Source organism: Silurus aristotelis (assembly GCF_946808225.1).
Source record: "Silurus aristotelis genome assembly, chromosome: 4".
NCBI classification, from domain to species: domain Eukaryota; kingdom Metazoa; phylum Chordata; class Actinopteri; order Siluriformes; family Siluridae; genus Silurus; species Silurus aristotelis.
Window position 1 is genome coordinate 1,488,633 of NC_139577.1, and position 18,919 is coordinate 1,507,551.

The 18,919-nt window shown below is 39.8% G+C and overlaps 3 protein-coding genes across 3 annotated transcripts; 1 reads left to right on the plus strand and 2 right to left on the minus strand.

Moving 5' to 3' along the window:
• Positions 1-4,000: 4,000 nt before the first annotated feature.
• On the minus strand, positions 4,001-8,111 carry dnaaf10 (dynein axonemal assembly factor 10). The gene is made up of 8 exons (XM_083539206.1): positions 7,643-8,111; positions 6,926-7,026; positions 6,719-6,849; positions 6,401-6,502; positions 5,740-5,855; positions 5,193-5,327; positions 4,997-5,094; positions 4,001-4,811 (listed from the first exon to the last, which is right to left on the minus strand). The coding sequence occupies exons 1-8, from the start codon at positions 7,826-7,828 to the stop codon at positions 4,604-4,606; spliced, it is 1,077 nt and encodes a 358-aa protein (XP_083395332.1). The 5' UTR covers positions 7,829-8,111; the 3' UTR covers positions 4,001-4,603.
• A 147-nt stretch (positions 8,112-8,258) lies between these two features.
• Positions 8,259-11,614, plus strand: pno1 (partner of NOB1 homolog). Its single transcript, XM_083539209.1, has 7 exons — positions 8,259-8,568; positions 9,171-9,320; positions 9,400-9,483; positions 9,576-9,636; positions 10,308-10,425; positions 10,499-10,569; positions 10,660-11,614. Exons 1-7 carry the CDS (start codon positions 8,371-8,373, stop codon positions 10,725-10,727), a joined length of 750 nt encoding a protein of 249 aa, XP_083395335.1. The 5' UTR covers positions 8,259-8,370; the 3' UTR covers positions 10,728-11,614.
• ppp3r1a (protein phosphatase 3, regulatory subunit B, alpha a) lies at positions 10,935-18,872 on the minus strand. Its single transcript, XM_083539214.1, has 6 exons — positions 18,260-18,872; positions 15,605-15,644; positions 13,457-13,633; positions 13,228-13,287; positions 12,948-13,132; positions 10,935-12,386 (listed from the first exon to the last, which is right to left on the minus strand). The coding sequence occupies exons 1-6, from the start codon at positions 18,260-18,262 to the stop codon at positions 12,339-12,341; spliced, it is 513 nt and encodes a 170-aa protein (XP_083395340.1). The 5' UTR covers positions 18,263-18,872; the 3' UTR covers positions 10,935-12,338.
• Positions 18,873-18,919: the final 47 nt, after the last annotated feature.

The following is an 18,919-nucleotide window of genomic DNA, read 5'->3' on the forward strand; positions in this document are numbered from 1 at the left end:
TGTAAAGAACTGCTGGGTTACAGCCTCAGAAAAAATTGAGAGTAATAGTTTTGCATTTAGGGGAAGCAGGAAAAGGTTTTAATAAAAATTTTTCCCCGGAGCCATGGTTCATACTTTTTTGGATGTTTTTGCTTCATAACCCCCTGTTTTCAGCTTCTCAGATGCCAGGGGGGCACACGCCTGAATATTGCCCCCCTGGTTCAGGATACGCCCTCCGAAGCCGTCCACATCTGACCTTCCACGCAGCCATTTCTGACACCTTCATCACTACTGTCACCGGAACCTTCCACACTCTTAACTTTGAGTCCTGGCTGGGGTTTGAACCAGCAACCTCTCAACCCAGAGGTAAAGCTCTTCCAATTGAGCCACAGGATCTCCTCCAAGAACCTGATTTTTAGAACCTTTTTTGGTTCTTTTATAAAACTTTTTAAACAATTTAAAGGATAGCTAAGGGGTAGGAATTGAACCAGGTGAGTCAGATAGCAGAGACCACATCACTAACCACTACACTACCAGAGGGGTGACAAACAAGGCTTTGTTTATTGGACCCTTGGTTTTTCTATAGTTAAGAGACCACTGTTTTCTCTTAGATCATGATGGTAGAGGGTCAAAACGTCTCCTTCCTGTTCATTCTCTCAGTTACTCAAAGTCTATGAGAAGTGACTCAGGTACAAGAACCACATCTCCAACACCTGCACCACTGATATACCATGATTTACCAGCAACCAATTTTAATGACCTTTTATTGTTCTGTTTTTAAAAACTTCTTATAATGTTCAATATGAAACTAGAGGTAAGAATCGAACCAGGAAAGTCTTTCATCATAGATCACTAATGGCATTACTTCAAAACTCAAAACTTTGTTAGACATGTAAAGAAGCAGGAAAGACAGAGACAAAGACAAAGAGACACAGACACAGCTTTAGAAAGAGTGAGAAACAAATAGAGAGACAGCAAGAGAGAGACATATACAGTGAGACAGAGACATTTACTAAGAGACACAGAGACAATTACTAAAAGAGACACAGAGACAATTAGATAGAGAAAATAGAGAGACAAAGATAGCCAGTTATAGCCACTTCCAACAGGAAGTGTTTATCCCGAGCGACTCTTAATGATCTCATTTACTAAATGAGCAGTAGTGAGTTAAGTGCTTGCTCAGGTGCCCAAAACTGGCAGCTTGGAGGTGTTAAACATGTATCATATTTACAGCATGTGATATGTATGTAAGCATATGTACAGTGATTAAATATAAAGGCTATATCAGTGCAGAGACGTGTGGACATCACTAAGAGCCTTTGCTATGTTTCCACACGGACAGTTAATGAGGTGATACCGGAGAAAACGCCCCCCCCCGGCGTCTGAGAAGCTGAAAACAGGGGGTTATGAAGCAAAAACGTTCAAAAAAGTATCGACTTAGTTTTGCATATATAGGGAAAAATTCTGCCAAAAACCTATCACCCTCACTTTTTCTGAGGCTGTGAAGCAGCAGGTCTTCACAGCCTTTGTTTACAGTCAACTACCTCATTGCTCACCAGACACTACTTTCCGCATGTGTGCTTTTTGGAGGGTTCATACTTTGTTTCATGCCATCGCAGTAAGAAAGAAGGCATGTAGGACTGGCTTTGAAACCTTATCACCAGCGTGGACTATATTAAGGACCATGTTAAGGCACAAGCCTTAACCCACTGAGCTACCACAGAAGTGCCTTTTTTTTTTGGTGGAGATATCTTTTATTAAAGACCAGGAAATCAATCCAACACAGAAAGGACAGAATTGAAATGTTTTCAGAGGGGACAAGGTCCAGAAGTTTTATTTACCAACACAGCAACCACCAGCTCGAGCAGGAATCAAACTCTCAAACTCATCCTCGTGGGGATCCTGACATTAACCCTATCTATCTATCTATCTATCTATCTAATATGATGTGATGTGATGTGAGGTCCAGTTAACAGCTAAAACAGGTAGAAGTAATAACTACTTTTTACTTAAGTACATGTCTGAGCCAAAACGTCTTTACTTTCACTTGAGTAAAAAGGTTTAATCAGTACTTCAACTTTTACCCGAGTATTTTAAAACATGAGGATCTGTACTTCTACTTAAGTAAAGGATGTGTGTACTTTGCCACCTCTGAATGAGATGAATGGAAGTCTCTGTGTTTGTGAAGGTCCATGGTTTAAGCCATACCCCCTTTCATTTCTACACTGTTGACAGGCTGATGAGCATCAAGATTAAAATTATGCATGTATCTCCAAGCACCAGTGGATCACCAGGTTAATGCTGTGGTTTCTTTGTGGTTCTAAGGTTCAGGGTTTAAAACCTCAAGCCTCCCTTTTGTAAATATCACTCCTAATTAATAATGTTGTTAGGAAAAACAGCAGTGAAAAGTCTAACTACTATTCAGAGTTTGCTATTTCCTATGAGCACATGTGAGCCATTTACGAAGACAAAACTCCAATATGCAAACTCACATTCACTGTGCCATGAGGGTATAGTGGTTAATGTCGTGTTGTGGGAGCCGCCCCAGTTTAAATTACGCTTTTAGCTTTCAGTCGTATTAGAGTTTAAGAAAAAAATTAAAAGTCCTTTGGAAACAGTTGCTTATACGAGATCCTGTGGCTCAATTGGATGAGCTTCGCCGTGGGGTTAAAGAGCCAAGTGCTTCTTTCATATCGTTTAATGAACATTATTGCAGAAAACCTAAATCCTCTCGACAGAGCCCTGGATGCCTGGAGTCCAGATACCTGAGAATTCAACAAGGTGTGTGCTTCTTCACAGGGGTAGAGCAACGAAGCACTCAGTGCGGCACCTGCAGACTGCACCAGCGCTTTAACCCTCAACCCAGCCCTTAGGTTATAACTGCTTATTTCCTAGAATTTTTTCAGGTTTTCCTTCTCCTGACACACCTGTTTATTAAATTATGAGCTGGATATGTTGAACCGACAGTTGTGTATATGATTAATTGCATAATCCTTAATCATAAGTACAGTTTAATTGTGCTCACTCAGCATTAATCTGGTTACCTTCGAAATAGGGATTGCAAAAAAAAAAAAATTGCATTTAAAGTTTGCATTGTGGCAGCTGCATGTGGGTGTCACAGACCGATAATAGGTCATACACTGATTTTGATCAGACGAGGCCCAATTTACAGTGGAAAGTACCTAATGGAAAGTTGTTGATCTTTTATTTACATTACATTTACAGCATTTAACAGACGCCCTTATCCAGAGTGAGGCTTTTGGCTTTTAAAACAGGTATTTTAATAGAAACCTGACACTGAATATTCACTTTCGCTTGCAAACGCCCAGTTTTACAAGTTTTGTCTCAAGTCTGGAAGCCGTCATGTTCAAACACACAAGCTGGGGAGCGAGAGGAGCACAAGGATTTTACAGGGTTTTAAAAAAATCACCTTCAATACTCACTGGGAATTCTGCTTTCTTATACAAGTCAGAGCAAGTACCTGCAACGGGTGTAAATACATGAAGAATTCCTTCATAACGATTACTCAGCGTGCTACGTCTGATACCAAGATACTCAGCTATGATCTCATCTCATCTTTGTACAAACACGATTACAAGAATATAATCATTGAACGAAAACAAAAAAAACTACGACAGTGCATCAGTTCCTGTTTCTGATCTGTGCAGGTGTGCAAGTTGGTAGTCATGATCACACACCAAACAGTAATGAGACGTGGTGCCTGCTGGGTGTGGCTCAGTCACCCTAATGCGACAGCAACCATGACCAGGGGGGCGGACGTGGGCCATATTTGTGTCTTGGCAACCCGTACAAAGTTAGATTTTATTAAACTGTGTGTTTGAAGTTAACAGAACATGTCAGCACGATGTAGCTGAGAGCGCGTGCTTGTGTGCGTTCCAAAAACGCTTCAACGTGAAAAACCGCTTAATGTGGCTTAATACGATAAGACACCATTTTTTAAAGACCGAACTTAGTAAACACATTATTAATAATAAAGCATACTATTGTACAGATGAGCAGCTTGTTTTGGTTTTTGTGACTCTGGCAACCTGCTGCTGCTTTTTATTTATTTAAATTTTTTTTAAAGGGGTTTATCTTTGACTTCACATCACAACTACATCCTTAACCATGAGGACACCTGAACAAAATATATTCAAATTAAGCAGAGCGACAGCTGCATGGTGGCACACTGGTAGTGCTGAATGCTCTACATGTCTGTAGCTGTGGTTTAAGTCCTGTATCCTACAGCAGCAGACGTCCCCTTCAGCATGGCTACATCGCACTGCCTCTCCCATGTTCAAAATGTCACACAGTGTAAAATTCACATGTCCTGGGTCTTGATTTTTCTCATCACCCCTTCAACTTTTCATCATGAAGCCAAACATTAATAAATCAGCATTTTCCTGGCGGTGTGAGTTTACAACATAAGTGCGAGTTGCTGTTACCCCATGCTGAAAACGTCACATGCGCGCAAACAAATTTCCATGACTTTTTCCAAATCTTTGTGGGTTTATTTATTTTTCCAGGCCTGGACGTTGCTTTTCTAAAACTCCACGACTTGCGAGTGTATAAATGAAAAGAGTCGTGTTTGTTTGCACGAATCACGTTTGGTTTGTATGCGAGTTTATACTCTGTTCAGCTTGGTGACTATGAGGACTCGGACGGACTGGTCGAAGGAAGAGCACACGCACAGGCCCTGCTTGTCGGGACTCCAGTCCAGGCTGGCGATTGGTTGTGTGGAAAGAGTGACGTTCTGCAGGAGATTGAGTGTCCCAGCCACTCCTCTTTCTACTCCCTCTGCATCTATTTCACTCCTCTTCTCTGGATACTCACTGCAATAAACAAGAATGGTCATACACATCAGTGGTGCTTAGATGTAGAATTTTAGACGCACCACTGCGATCGGTTTGCAGTAAATCTACAGCGATACAAAGCATGTAACCAGAACATGTGTTCTGGTTAACAGAAAATGACATTAGTGATTCCTGCGTGTCCGTACACATATTTCTGAACTTACTATTTCCATAAATGCAGGTTCCCGGCTCCGCCTGCTGTCATGAAGACGTCCCGATTTTGGGGCAAATGCCTCACTTGCCATATTGTAGACTTGTGGGCCTAAATTACGAACCATAACAACAATACAAGTATATGAAACACAGTAGTGAGTATAACCATATGGCTGATATCATGTGGAGAAGTGTTCATGGTCACACCTTTTCTGAAACCGATGCAAAACCTTTGCTCGGATGCTGGGTCCTCATGTCGAAGACATGAAATTTGCCTTCTAAAGAGGTTGCCACTAGTTTATTCATGCTGATGTCTTTTCTGTCGAATTCGACACTGCACACCTAAAACAAAGAAAAAATAAAAAGGATTTTTATTTTTAGCTTTTAAATCACTCAATAGGTTAACGATCAAGAACACGTTTAAGATTTTTATGCGCTTGTACGAAAATACGTTGAGATACAAATAGTTGTAAAACTAAAAAAGCAGATGTGCAAAACTGACCAGATAGTCCAATAATTAATTTAGAAGCAGATTTATATTAAATTCTTCTCATCATAACTTCATTAAAATATTTGGATAAAAAGAGCATGTCTTTTTTTTGTCCACTAGGGGGCAAAATAGAGCCTTTTCAACTACACGTAATGATGAAAGCATTTCTTTGTGTAAATTTTTTGTTTTAATAATTATGTACTATTTTGTTTAGATTCATCCAAACAATCTGAAAGCAAAACCTTAAGAAAATGAGAAACTTACGCCGTTTTTTATATTTTTCTCCCATCGCAGAGACATATTCCGGAGGTCAAACAGCTTAATATCACCGTTGTCGTAACCAGCGCACACACAGCGGTCCTGATCGTTAAAGGCGTGACCTGTGAAAAATGTTCTTCATTAGTTAGTTAACAACAGCGGCGTGAATTCTCAATTCACGTGTGGATTCATTTTCTCTGACTGTGCTATAACTGATGTGTATGCTTGATCTGTTCGTGCAAATGTGCTCACAACACCGCAACTTGATGGTATGAATCATATAATACAATTTATACAACAATATGAGTACAAACTAACACACTGGGATTCCTGTGGATGATATATTTAGCAAGCTGATAGGCAGGAACACAAGCTGCCATTGCTGAGAGTTAAGGGACTCGTTTAAGAACCCCAAGAGTGGCAGCTTGCTGATATTCAGCTGTATAATTAAATAGTCGTGGATAAGGAAATCTGCCAAACGCCATGAATGTAAAATGTAGCAAGACTTCATTAGCAAGATTTTGTTCCGTATTATCTGTACTCGTACAGCATCCTTCCAGTAAAATTCCTCCATTCTTTTTTTTTTTTATATAATCCTGCAGAGAAAGCAGATTTTTGATTTCCTTATTATTCAGTACTATTAACAGGGTTCAGTGTAAATACACACCGAACGCAACAGTCCAACAATCTCTTTTGGTCTCCCCTTCTGTGGGCTCCATGTTGGCCACAGGTGTGTCTTTTTGCCTCGGATCCCACACCTTAACTGTACCTGCAGAAAGCAGACCGGAGAGCATCGTAACGATCATTATAATCCAAAACCAGGTCAAAATCATACAGAATATATTCATCATGCACAACATTATCAGAGATCACCATAATGCCTGGATTACAATCTTCACCAGCAGTTACAGATAAACAGATTCTGTAATATCATTATAAAAACAATGACTCGTATATATTACAGAATCCACGAAGGCACACTAACCATCCCGGCTCCCGGTGACTATTTCCGGAGCCCCGTCTCCGATGCCCAACCCTCCAACTCCATCGATGCAGTTAACTATTTCCTTGTGGCCCTTCACGGAGTACACGGGATCCTCAGACGCCTCGAGGTTCCTGAAATATACATTTCACCCTTAGAAGAAACTCGTGAACGCGAAGAACGAGCGATTAGGAAAGGTTCATATCATACCACACGTGAAGGTTGCCGTCAAAATCGCCCATGGCCAAATGCCTCTGCTGTAAAGACGTTGCACCAAATGTTCCACATTTGATTGGCTTCGGCTTTTCGATCTGAAAAAAATTAAACATGCACCAGATATTACTGTACAAGCTCTCATTTGTCTGATTTCCATGTTTTCCATATATTTAATGCATGAGAGAGAAACACACGATAATGGAAAGGTTGAAGGATTAAAAGCACCATAACCCATACCCCATTTTTGCAATTCTGGAGCAATCACTTTTGACCAGATCTTTTGACAAGATGTGACATGAGTCATGCTCAGGTTCTGACCAGGCTTTATGGGAGATTCTCTATTGGATGCAAATAGACTAAATCTCTTGGGGTAGTGTTTTGGGGCTCAGACAAATCCTGCTGATTGGGTTGGTGGACAGATGCTGTGTCATTTAATACGTTAAGGGACACGTCAATATTAGTCGCACTGTAGGGACTTCTGACACACCACGAACACTGCCATGTGAAAACAATGAACATTATAGAGGGTCAACTTCCATATTGGGAATCCAATATGGCCGCCAGAAGCAGGCGTTGTTTGCGGTTTCTATGACAACGCAGAGCCTGGGCGTTTTCTATAAGCTTTCTAAATAGCACGTCACCTAATCGCCAACCTAAACAGTACAAATGCATTAAATAATCCACAGCAGCAACAACAAAACAACACTTCACCTCTTTGACAAGTTGCACGTCTCCATGCTGAACCTCGTATATCTGCAGGACTCCGGTTCCCCTAGCGAAGTTCCCCATGCACACGAACTTGGCGCTGCATGGAATCCACTTACAATCAAACACCGTGTAGTTCAAGCTTTTCTGAATGTGCGCGATGATCTGCGGCTTTTCCAGAGGCGTCGACATTTCGGCTAAAAATCGAATTATACAACTAAACACAACACAAAAGCACCAATGTCTTATACAGGCTTATGATCCTGTCTCCGTCTACCCGTATTATGAACACTTCCTGTTTCCGATACAACCACCTGCACTCTGATTGGGCACTGCTTAAGAATTAGCTAATCACGTGATGTAAAAGAGAAAAGTTAACCAATCAGATTGAGGAGGCGGGACTTTTCGGAATACAGAGAGGAAAAGTCTGCAGGAGAAAATATAGCTGTCCGGATAATTGCCTGATCGTTTGGTCCGATATTTTTATAATTATAAACGGAACATTGGCTTGTATTAGTAGGATTTCTTTATAAATTAAAACATTTACATGAAAATCTCAAATATGTCTTTAATATATATATTTTAAATAAATATGCTAAAATTACACGCACATAGGCACTGTTTGGACGAACCTGGGGTCTTTTTTTATGTAAGATGGCAGACACCGCGTGCTGCCGATAAACACTTTCTGGAAATATTTTTTTTAAATCGTCTTCATTGCAAGAGCGTTGATAATGGAAACAGGAAGCACTTCGACATCCGAGGAGGTTCTGATCGCGGATAATGGAGAAAACACGGACTCTTTTAAGATGGTCAAATCGAAGAAGGCTTCAAAACGCAAACGCGATCAGGGCGAAGTGGAAATGGAGTCTGAAGACGCCGTGGCACCCAAAAGACCACAGTTTCCTGCTATATCAGGAGACAAACTAAAGGTAAACTGACTTTGTTCTGTTACACACAATGGACTTGTACATGTGCACAATGGAATCGTACAGGATGTAGACAACTGGATTAAAGTTAAAAGACCCACGTGTATGTGTGCGCATGCGCAGTTCTGAGCTGATGTGAACAGCTGAGAGGTTCAAGATGTATACTTTTACTATGGACGAATAAATCATCTGTATCTAAGAAATACAATAAAAACATACATTTTGGAGTGTTTTAACATCTATAGTTGCTTATTGTCATTTTTAAAAGATATTTTATGTCACAAAAAACATTACTAAATGTTAGTGAGATCTGCCTATTTGACTGGTTATTGAAACACCAGTCTGCCTATAATTTATGATTCTATTCAATATCAAACATACAGTTTAACATATTGAGTGGTTCGCTCGGTTCCGATTGGGTCAATGGGATGGCAGTTAACACTTTGATAAAGTCTAAAATTCCTGTAAAACGTATAAAAACTAAAACAAAAAAACAGTATTATGGCGTCACTTAAATCAGGAAACTTAATTAATTCAATCTCATTTTATGTATTTATATTTTTATTAAAGAGACTTCATATAACTTCTGAAATGTCCTTTTTCAGGGTGGCGCCGATGAAATGAGGAAAATCCCTGTACCGTCTCACAGATATACACCCCTGAAAGAAAACTGGCTCAAAATCTTCACCCCCATCGTCGAAAACCTGCAACTTCAAGTTCGATTTAATCTCAAAACAAGAAACGTGGAGATTAAGGTAAAAAAAACACCCTTCTTTCATGAGTAAATATATGCACTGATGAGCAACAGTTGACATTTTTGTTTTTGTTTAACAGACGTGTAAAGAAACACAGGATATCGGCGCGCTTACGAAAGCATCAGATTTCGTGAAGGCCTTTATTTTAGGATTTCAGGTTGAGGTGGGTGTTTTGACCGACACGTCTCTCTGGGTTTTAATGGAACGCTTGTTGTTAAATATTTGTTTATGTGCGGTTTTTGAAATAATCCACAGGATGCGCTGGCACTCGTCAGGCTGGATGAACTGTTCCTAGAGACTTTTGATGTCACAGATGGTAAGTGTACACTTGGCACGCTTGGCACAGCAGTTTACGAGTAAAATAGAAGCATTAATTTTGAATTACACAGCCAGATACAAATAGACTTCGGGGGGGGAACACCGAGATGCCCCCCAAAAAAACCTACATATGAGTAGGTATTGAAGTTTTAAAATTTATGGTGCGAACTGGTGCTGTTCTGAACGTTAAAACACCTGCAATTTCATCAGCAAGTTGGAGCAAACGTGAAATTCTGCCTGAAACCGGGGCAAATCTGCGACAGAGACATTTGACATGACGTATGGCATCGCTGCAACGAGTCGTTCCAGGTGTTTTGTGCGGCACGTGCGCTTCAAGAGCATCACTGGAAGATGAGAAAAGTTCAGGAAGACCTTCAATGAGCTCAAACTCCGAAAATGTAGAAAACAATCAGCAACTCGTGCATCATGATGATCGTCGGAGAGCAATCCACATGATCCACATCAACTTTCTGACTACCTCGTTTAACCTACAGTTGGAGAATGATCTCGTTCTTTTTCCAAGATTTTCATTTTGTTGCTTTTGTGTATTTGAAGGATTAATGATCATGCACAATTGTTGTACTGAAAATACACTAGGATATTTATTTATCTGATACTCATTGCATTTGTTGTTTTTGCTTCGTGTTTTTTTTTGTTTTTGGGGAACAGTTAAGCCTCTTAAAGGAGATCACTTATCAAGAGCTGTCGGGAGAATAGCAGGCAAAGGAGGGAAAACTAAATTCACCATCGAAAATGTCACAAAGACCAGAATCGTCCTCGCAGACACGTGAGTCCAAGAACTTCTCAGAATGGCCCAAAAAAAAAAAGTTCAAACTTGACGTGATGAATTTGTTTTGCAGGAAGGTGCACATTTTGGGGTCTTTCCAGAATATAAAAATGGCACGGATGGCTATATGCAACCTAATATTAGGTAAAAAAAAAAAAAAATTGGAGTTGCGTGCATTTTTGCAATTAAGTGAACACCACGACATTCAACCCTGTTTTACTCTCACGTCCGCAGGAAGTCCACCATCAAAGGTGTACGGAAACATTCGGGCAGTCGCCAGCCGTGCAGCCGAGAGGTTTTAACGCCGGACGCGACTCTCTGATCCTCCACCTGCTGTGGATCTCATGGACTGAAGCAAAAACGTGGCTCCATTGGCTGCTGTCTGGACTCATGTAGTCGTCAGAGGACATTTCTTTCATTGACTGACGAAAAAAAAAGTATCTGAATAATGAAACACTCGAAAATAAACCACATCAAAGGAAACAAAGGAGTAAGAAATGACCAAAGTGTGTGCGTAAATATATTTATGTAATTTATTTATTCTTATACAGTACCAAGTCAAAGGAGTCCCACAGGAGCAACACGATGCAGCATGCAGAAGAGACGTCTCCAACTGGAAATACAATTCTTGAAATTGAGTCGGAATAAAACATTCCTTCTCCCATTCAATCAACACGAAGTAAAATTAGTTCAAAAGTGATTGAAAAATACATTCTAAAATGTATCCTCGACTGGATATACAGTATATATTAATATACACATACACCATATCACTGAAACGTCATTCAATAAGAAAAAGGAATATACTTTTTTTTTTTACATTTTAAGAACAGATTGTGCCTTTTTTTTTTTTCTTCTTCCCTAAACTTTGGCGACATCTGTAATCGTTGAACATGTGACGTTAAACGTCCCGAGTGTAAACAGTAGACGTGCCGTAAAATAGGAAACCATGCGGGAAAGGGGACACGTGTTCATGCAGACGCCGGAGGAGCTCCAGGAGGAGGAGGATGGATGGTGTGCCATGCTGCTTAGCGCTGCAGTTTAGATACGCTGGTGAAGATGCATAGAAGTAAAAGAGCTTCGTCATCGTTTCCAGCCGTAATCTTCGCTCGTCATGCCCAAGTCTGAAAAACGTCTCGCCGGTTGTGTGTGGGATGTAGAAGGCGGTTTGATCCGGATCGGGGCAAAACCCCCCCCCAAAAAAAACAGGGCTGCTGTAATAATCTGTAGAGGTGTTGTGAGAATTACACAAAGAGCTCTGAGATTGATATTTTTAAAACGATCCGTAGACGTCTGCGATGTTTTTGGTACACCGCGGCATATATATATATTTTTTGCCATCTGTTTCTTAGGTAACAACAAGAACACTTCATAAATAAACAATTCACCACAATATAAGGAAAAGCAACACGATTAAATGTAAGAACAATTGAAATATTGCAAAAAAAAAAAAAAAATATTTATTCTAATTCTAAAGATCTCCGTCTGGTTCGCCGTGTTCTGCTTGGCACGTCAGACCCTAATAACGTACTGAAATGTTCACATTACTTCCACCTTCTCAGAAAGCTGCTAAAAAAAAAGGAAGCCAAAATAAGGGTGTGAAAAAAAAAAAAAGATTTAAAGAATGGAGGGAAAAAAAATGAACCAGTCTTCCTTTGTCCAGATCGAGATGCTCTACAGAGTTCTTCAGTCAGTAAAGAGCTACACCAGGTTGTTGTGAGGATCAGCATTCAAATGAAAAGAAAAAAAACATACACGTTTGCGTCACCGGGTTCATGATAGCAATAAAGTAGCTTCACAGAGTATTCTGTCGAAAGAGAGCATTTTTTTTACGAGATGTCTGGAGCAGATCATCGGAGATGGAACAGGAAAGCGAGTATTGGAGGTGATGGGAGATTAGGATGCGCGAAGGCTCACACGTCAACGACCATCTTTTTGTGGATGTCAAGACCACCGACAACCTGAAGGAAAAGCATGTGGGGGAGAAAACAGGAGCGAGTTAAGGTTCACATGTTATAGCAGCAATTTCAGACACTAGTTCCCCATAATGAACATAATGAACGCTGACTGTACCCCAGGCCTCCTCGCTTTCTTACAAACATCAGTACCTGACATCTCCACAAGCAAAAACTCTTCCCAGAAGAATGAAGCTGATTTGACCAGGAAATGGGACCCTATTCTAGGGTGTCCACGAACCTTTATCCATATTATATATGCAGTTGACCGAGCTGCTTGCTTGCATGAGATGATGTTTCCAAAAACTCATCAGAGATCCCTGATGTTCCTAAAAAACAATCACTGATTCACACTTTCCCTATCAACCGATCGTATTAATCGCCATTGTTCCAGCACATCCGTCCTCCATGTGCACGTTTTTGCTCATTATTAAGCATTAATAGGAAACCAAAAAAATCTTGCTTCCTTATGTAACATGCATCGATATGCAAATGACCACGATGTGTTAGTGAATATGCAAATGAGTCACATGGCATCACCTGGTGACAGCCACAGCGACTACTTACGGCGCAAAACTCTTCGAAAGATATTCTCCCGTCGCCATCCTTGTCTGCGTTGATGATGGTCTTATCTACAATCTGCTGCAGCTGGGTGTCCTTCAGGTTGCTTCCCACCATCATCTTCAACACTTGGAAGAGCTCACCGTTGGAAATATAGCCGTCCTTGTCCATGTCGTAGATCCTGAAAGCGACTGGGAGATGTTCGGGAAGATGGTTACCGTGTAAGTGCAAATGTTGTTTATGTTTATTTGCTTTAATAGAGAGGAACTGAAAAGATTGGACTTACATCTGAGCTTCTGTTCCTTATCTCCTTTAACACTGAACTGTGAGACGCCCTCTATAAATTCTACAGAAAAACGTGTGCACACAAAAATTTAATTTATCAAGTTTGTAATTATTTATTTGATATAAACCCATTTCCTAAGCTAGACACGTGCTAGACAGGAAACTAAATAAAGGTCAAATTATACACACACGTCAACAATCAGCAGCATACACTTTTGCCAGTGCCTCACCTTTGAAATCCACTTCCCCATTGCCGTCCGTGTCAAATATTTCGATGACCCTCTGCACCAGCGGATTCTGCTGAAGCTCGGGCAGGGACATGAACTCCTCGACGCTCAGGGATCCCGAGTTATCCAGGTCGAGTTTCTTAAATCTTTTTCCAAGCCTCTTGATCTCATCTGCATCGACTAGAGTGAAGAAAAAAAGGAGCACCTCATCAGCCCTTCCTCCGAATCACAGATGCACCTAAAGGATGAACTTGCAAAGCTGTTGCGTGTAAGCCGTGCCGTTAATTTAATACAAAGACTTAAAAATTCGAACGAAACCTAAATAATGTCTGATTGCAAGTGGAACAGGAGAAACTTACAGACGAGAGTCTGCTCCTTTCCTTGAATAGGCATCGTTCCATGTGCTTGCTTAAACATAAGCTTATTCACACTGTCTCATAATCCTTTACTAAGCTCTAATCTTTTCATCCTGAGATTTTACGAGCAGGAAAGTGTGTCAGGACTGATTAAAAGTGCATCTATTTTTCTGCACAATTCTGCACCTATATGACTTGCTGATAAAGTCATTGCGTGCATGGCGAGAGGTTCAGGTGTTTACTAGCAGAATGACATGGATGCATAAATTCTTTTGCTGCTCCTGTTGATAAAACAAAATTTCGACCATAGTTGGATCCATCAATGTTCTAGTCTCTGGGCAAAAAAAAATGCTCAGATATTTCATGACACGTTTCCCCTGAGATGTTTTATGCATTTATTTTGCGTATATTTTGCGTTTATGTGTGTGTGTATGTATATATATATATATATATATATATATATATATATATATATATATATATATATATATATATATATATATATATATACACACACACATACACATACTGGCAAGCAACATATCTACTTAAAACATAGCAGTCTTGTGCTTGGTTACGCTCTGGTGCCATGTAACGTGAATCCAAGTAGGACACGGGTCGCCGGAACCCTTCGTCTTCCACAAGAGACAGCAGCTGATGATGAAGGCAAATTATAACGTTGGATATTTCTTTATGCTTCTTACAGTCCTCGCAGTAGGATTGCTGTCTTTGAAACATCTCTTGGCGCTAGCCAACTTATACAGGCTTCCTTTACGTGACGAAGCTTCAAATGTCTGATATGGTTGGTGGTGTTGAAAAATCAGTTTTGCGGGATCAGTTTTAGATTTTTTATTTTTTTTTACAATTAATATTCAAAACATCGGCACGTGAGCATCGGAGTGAATTTTGTACAAGACATTCACACAGGGTTTAAATCCACCATACAGACACATTGTGTGTGCATGTTTTGCGTGTGTGTGTGTGTGTGTGTGTGTGTGTGTGTGTGTGTGTGTAACTAAAAATATCTGACACACAAGGCCTGTTGTGAGTCATGGTTTCACACTGTTCCTTTCAGGGTCATTAACAAACAGGGCGCGGTGTGGAGGTGTGAAGGTGTGGAAGTTCCTGAGTCACATTTACTTCGGAAATACTTCTACCCGTCCAGAGAATTCTTATAAAAAGCAAACTTAAAAGGTAAAGGAAAAGAGGAGGGGGTTGCTCTTATTGTATTCTTCCTCATTTTAAGGAAGTGCCCAGAAGAAGTTTTTTTTTTCTCTGCTGCACTCTTTTTTTTTTTCAGCAGACGTTTCATTTCAAAAAGATAAACGTTTGAGGTAGAAAGCGTGTGGTCCGTCAGGAGCATTCACGGGAAGTCTCAGATCTAACTCTAGTGATCACGTCCTCCTTCCCATGTCTTCTCCACTCTATTTTGGTTTTCTTCGCTTATGTCTATAAGGTCCAAGAGATCAAGGGGTCACGGACCTAATTAAAACAGCACTGACTATAAATAAGTCTGACTCTCTCAGCAGAAGCGTGAAAGCGCCCTTTACGTTGGAGGAAGGAATTTTTAGATGGCACGAACGTCCGTGTGGATTCTATTACAAACCCAGTTTGAGGTTTCAAATTCCCATTCAAACCCTCTTTATTTACACGAGTATTGTACGGATTGAAGTCCAAATTTAAACAATCCTGGTATTTACAAACTACAGAAGCACTGTGTCATATATAATGTATCTACAGATTAACACAAGACTTTTACACACAAATGAAATTTCAGATAATTGCCAATACTTACAGTGAGAGCACATCTCCAGGGGATAACTTGCTTCATTTCCCTATAACAAAGAAAAGGATAAATAAATGCAACACAGGCATTTTTACCCATTTACTTTTCAATTGTTGTGTTGTTTAAATACAACTGAGCAGGTCATTGTTTAGGGGCGTTACTCAAGAGATCAGCGGTGGAGCATTAACCGTGCCGGGATTTGAACAAGGTTGATGTCGTAACCACTGAACTACGACTACCCTGTTTCCTAATTAACACTGGTAAATCTAACTATTAAAGCCAAATCCAGTTCTGCTTCGATTTATTATTAAAAGTGTCCAGTTGGGGCTCGGGGGAATCAAAGCCGCATGCTCAATAGGCGACTGGGATAAAATGCTTCAACAATGTGCAAAATAAATACGCTAAAACACTCGTTTTGGTAAATTAAACAACGGGAAATTTTTTTTTACAGCGTTACAGGAAGTCATGTTGTTCCCGTGGCTGCAAATGAAACATGTCGCAGCTCTTCAATTAACACAAGAAAAAACAGATCAAGACTATTAGCAAAGATGTGCCCTATGAAGTCTTTGCATCGTCGGAACCTTTCCACATTCACTAATTATCGAGGAATTTGACTGAAATAAAAATGAAAAGTAGGCTGTAATTTATTTCCTGTGAAAAATTACAGACTTTCGAGGAAATGTTATAGTACCTAATTCAGCGCTTATTCTGTGTGAATGGAACCATTATCGCATTTAAGGGTGCTTTTTGCTCATTTTAACAGAACAATAAAAAACACAGCCAATTGAACTACATGTCGCTGTGAAATTAGAAAAGAATAAAACCCAGGAAATTATTCACTGCCATAATATTTTAGTACTGGACAAGAATACTCATTAGCAAGCCCTGCTCAGAGATGTACTTCTGCTAAATGACCTGTTTAAGTGGGCTGAACTTGACCAAGGAAAATGAGGGGAATTCTTAATGAGGCTCATAAATAATGGACTGTTCATTCACAGGCAATTAAACTAAACCGCAAATATAAAACTGAATATTCCTAATACCAGGTGGAGACCAGGACAATTTAAAATCAGCGTCTGAATTAAAATATATGTACATTTCTCTATGTATAAAAATATAGATATAAAAGGTACACATGCATTTAAGCGAATCTTTACTGAATCACAAACCAATATTCATAATTAATTCCTAATAGTCAGTGGTGGTCAAGGGCAAGATTTTTGTGTGATTTCCGGCGACATGAAGGTGTGAAAACCCTGTTCCAAGTTGTATTCATGCTTACCTGAAGCTTTTCGAGGTCTCAAAAGATACCCAAAATGCTACTGAACTACCAGCTGATAGTATAATATTGGTCCACATACAAATGTATATTAGTTCACATTTAGTTCTGTAAGGATAAATATAAATACCGCAATTTCCGGACTATAAAGCGCACCCATATATAAGCCGCACCCACTGAATTTGACAAAGATTTTTATTTTGAACATAAATAAGCCGTCTACACTCAAACTAATGAACTTTATACAGGCTTTAACGAAAGACAGTGTAAGAGCAGAGCATTTTTTCGCTATTACTGCATGTGTGCAAGACCGAGGAATATGTCCTTATCATTTTCCGATGCTCATTTCTAAGTTTCTTTGACTAACCCGTAACGCTGTTGCAAAGAAAATTAAAAAAGCACAAGTTTTGGAAACCTGTCTGTGCTTATATGATTTCTGTTGCAACTGGAGTTAGTGAGCTCTCCCTTCACCCAGACTCAACGCGCTACAACGGTTTGTATCTAAACAGTAGCCGACCGAGAAAGTCATTGTTCACTGTCCAGTGTGTGCACCCATAAACAATACCATCTGCACCATGGTGCTCATCTTTTTTGTAGCCAGAAACCTGGGAACTTTGTAAACAACTCAGTATCTATCTATTTATTTATTTCCAAATCATTTTTTGGAGCCACAAAGCTATTTGTTCTGGATCTGACTTTGGTGCATGGCCCCCTAAATACAGCAAGTGAGACGATGCAGGGTTGTGACGTCACCAGATCATGGGCGTATCCAGCTGCAAGATAGTTGAAATAAGTTTTATGCAAAAATCATAAGCAACCTGCTGCATCCCAACAGAGCGTAGTCTGATGTTCCAAAAATCACATCTAGTAAATGGAAACTCCTTATTGTACAACATAAATGTCCCACTGGTGACGTCAATAGGGTGCATCACCACTAACATTTAGCATGAATCATTAAAATACACCTACAAACGCCTAGAATAAGCAAAACTGCCATATTTGATGCAGGTCATGTGGGTGAAGCCTTTTTGTGAAACGCGTTTGAAATGATTTTAAATTGCCGTAAAAGAAAATTAATTAAGCAGCCGAAAAGCTGTTACAACTGTCGCAAAATCCTGCAATCGCACGCCCAAGCTCATGAACCGTAAACGATTCGGTGTAAATCGGTTGATATTGCAAAAAATATATAAATATATATGGGATGTGCTAATATATATGTGTATGTGTGTGTGTGTGTGTGTGTGTGTGTGTGTAAAGTCAGCACATCTCATACACCCTTAAATACAATTACAGGTTACAGTCACATAATACCGGTATTCACTTTATTATTTAGTTAGTCAATTAATTAATTAATGATCTTCGGCCCCACAAAAAAAATTTCTCACCATTTTGTTGTTCGGGAAGCAGAAATCCGCTTCAAAAACAGGCAGCAATAAATGAGTGCAGAAAATAAACTCGATAAACGCTTTCCTGTCCAGGAAAATATTCTTTTTGCTTTTGCAACAGCACGAAGAAAAAAAATAAAAAGGCGATTTCTACTCGGTTTGGGTGGATTTCTTTTTTTTTTTTTTTTTTTGTGCTGCAGAGACTAGGAAGAGGCGTGAGTGTGTACACTACATCCGGGTATCTTAGTATTGGCTGTATACTAAATAGCGCATCACTGTCTGTAGACTCACCCTACATAGTGCACTCCTAGAGTATATAGAGTCATATTCTTCAGCACCCTACCTAGTGTACTCGAATAAGCAGATATGTGTTATTGGGTTAAACCCATACTTGTGTTCAATACGAACGCAATTTCTAATAAGTGGTCGAATTCCATTGTTTAGCCTAGTGAATATTCACAGGTGCATGAGAATATCCTGTAATATAGACGATATTATGACATAATAACATGTCCTATATGCAAAGCACGATATATAGGTTATAAGGTCTCGTTTTGGTTTCCGCAGTATTGAAGTCTGCCAAGTGCAGATCTGTGTTACTTTAGCGCCATCTGCCGGCCACAAGGCTCAATAACATGCAATCAAAAATATTTAGTCTAT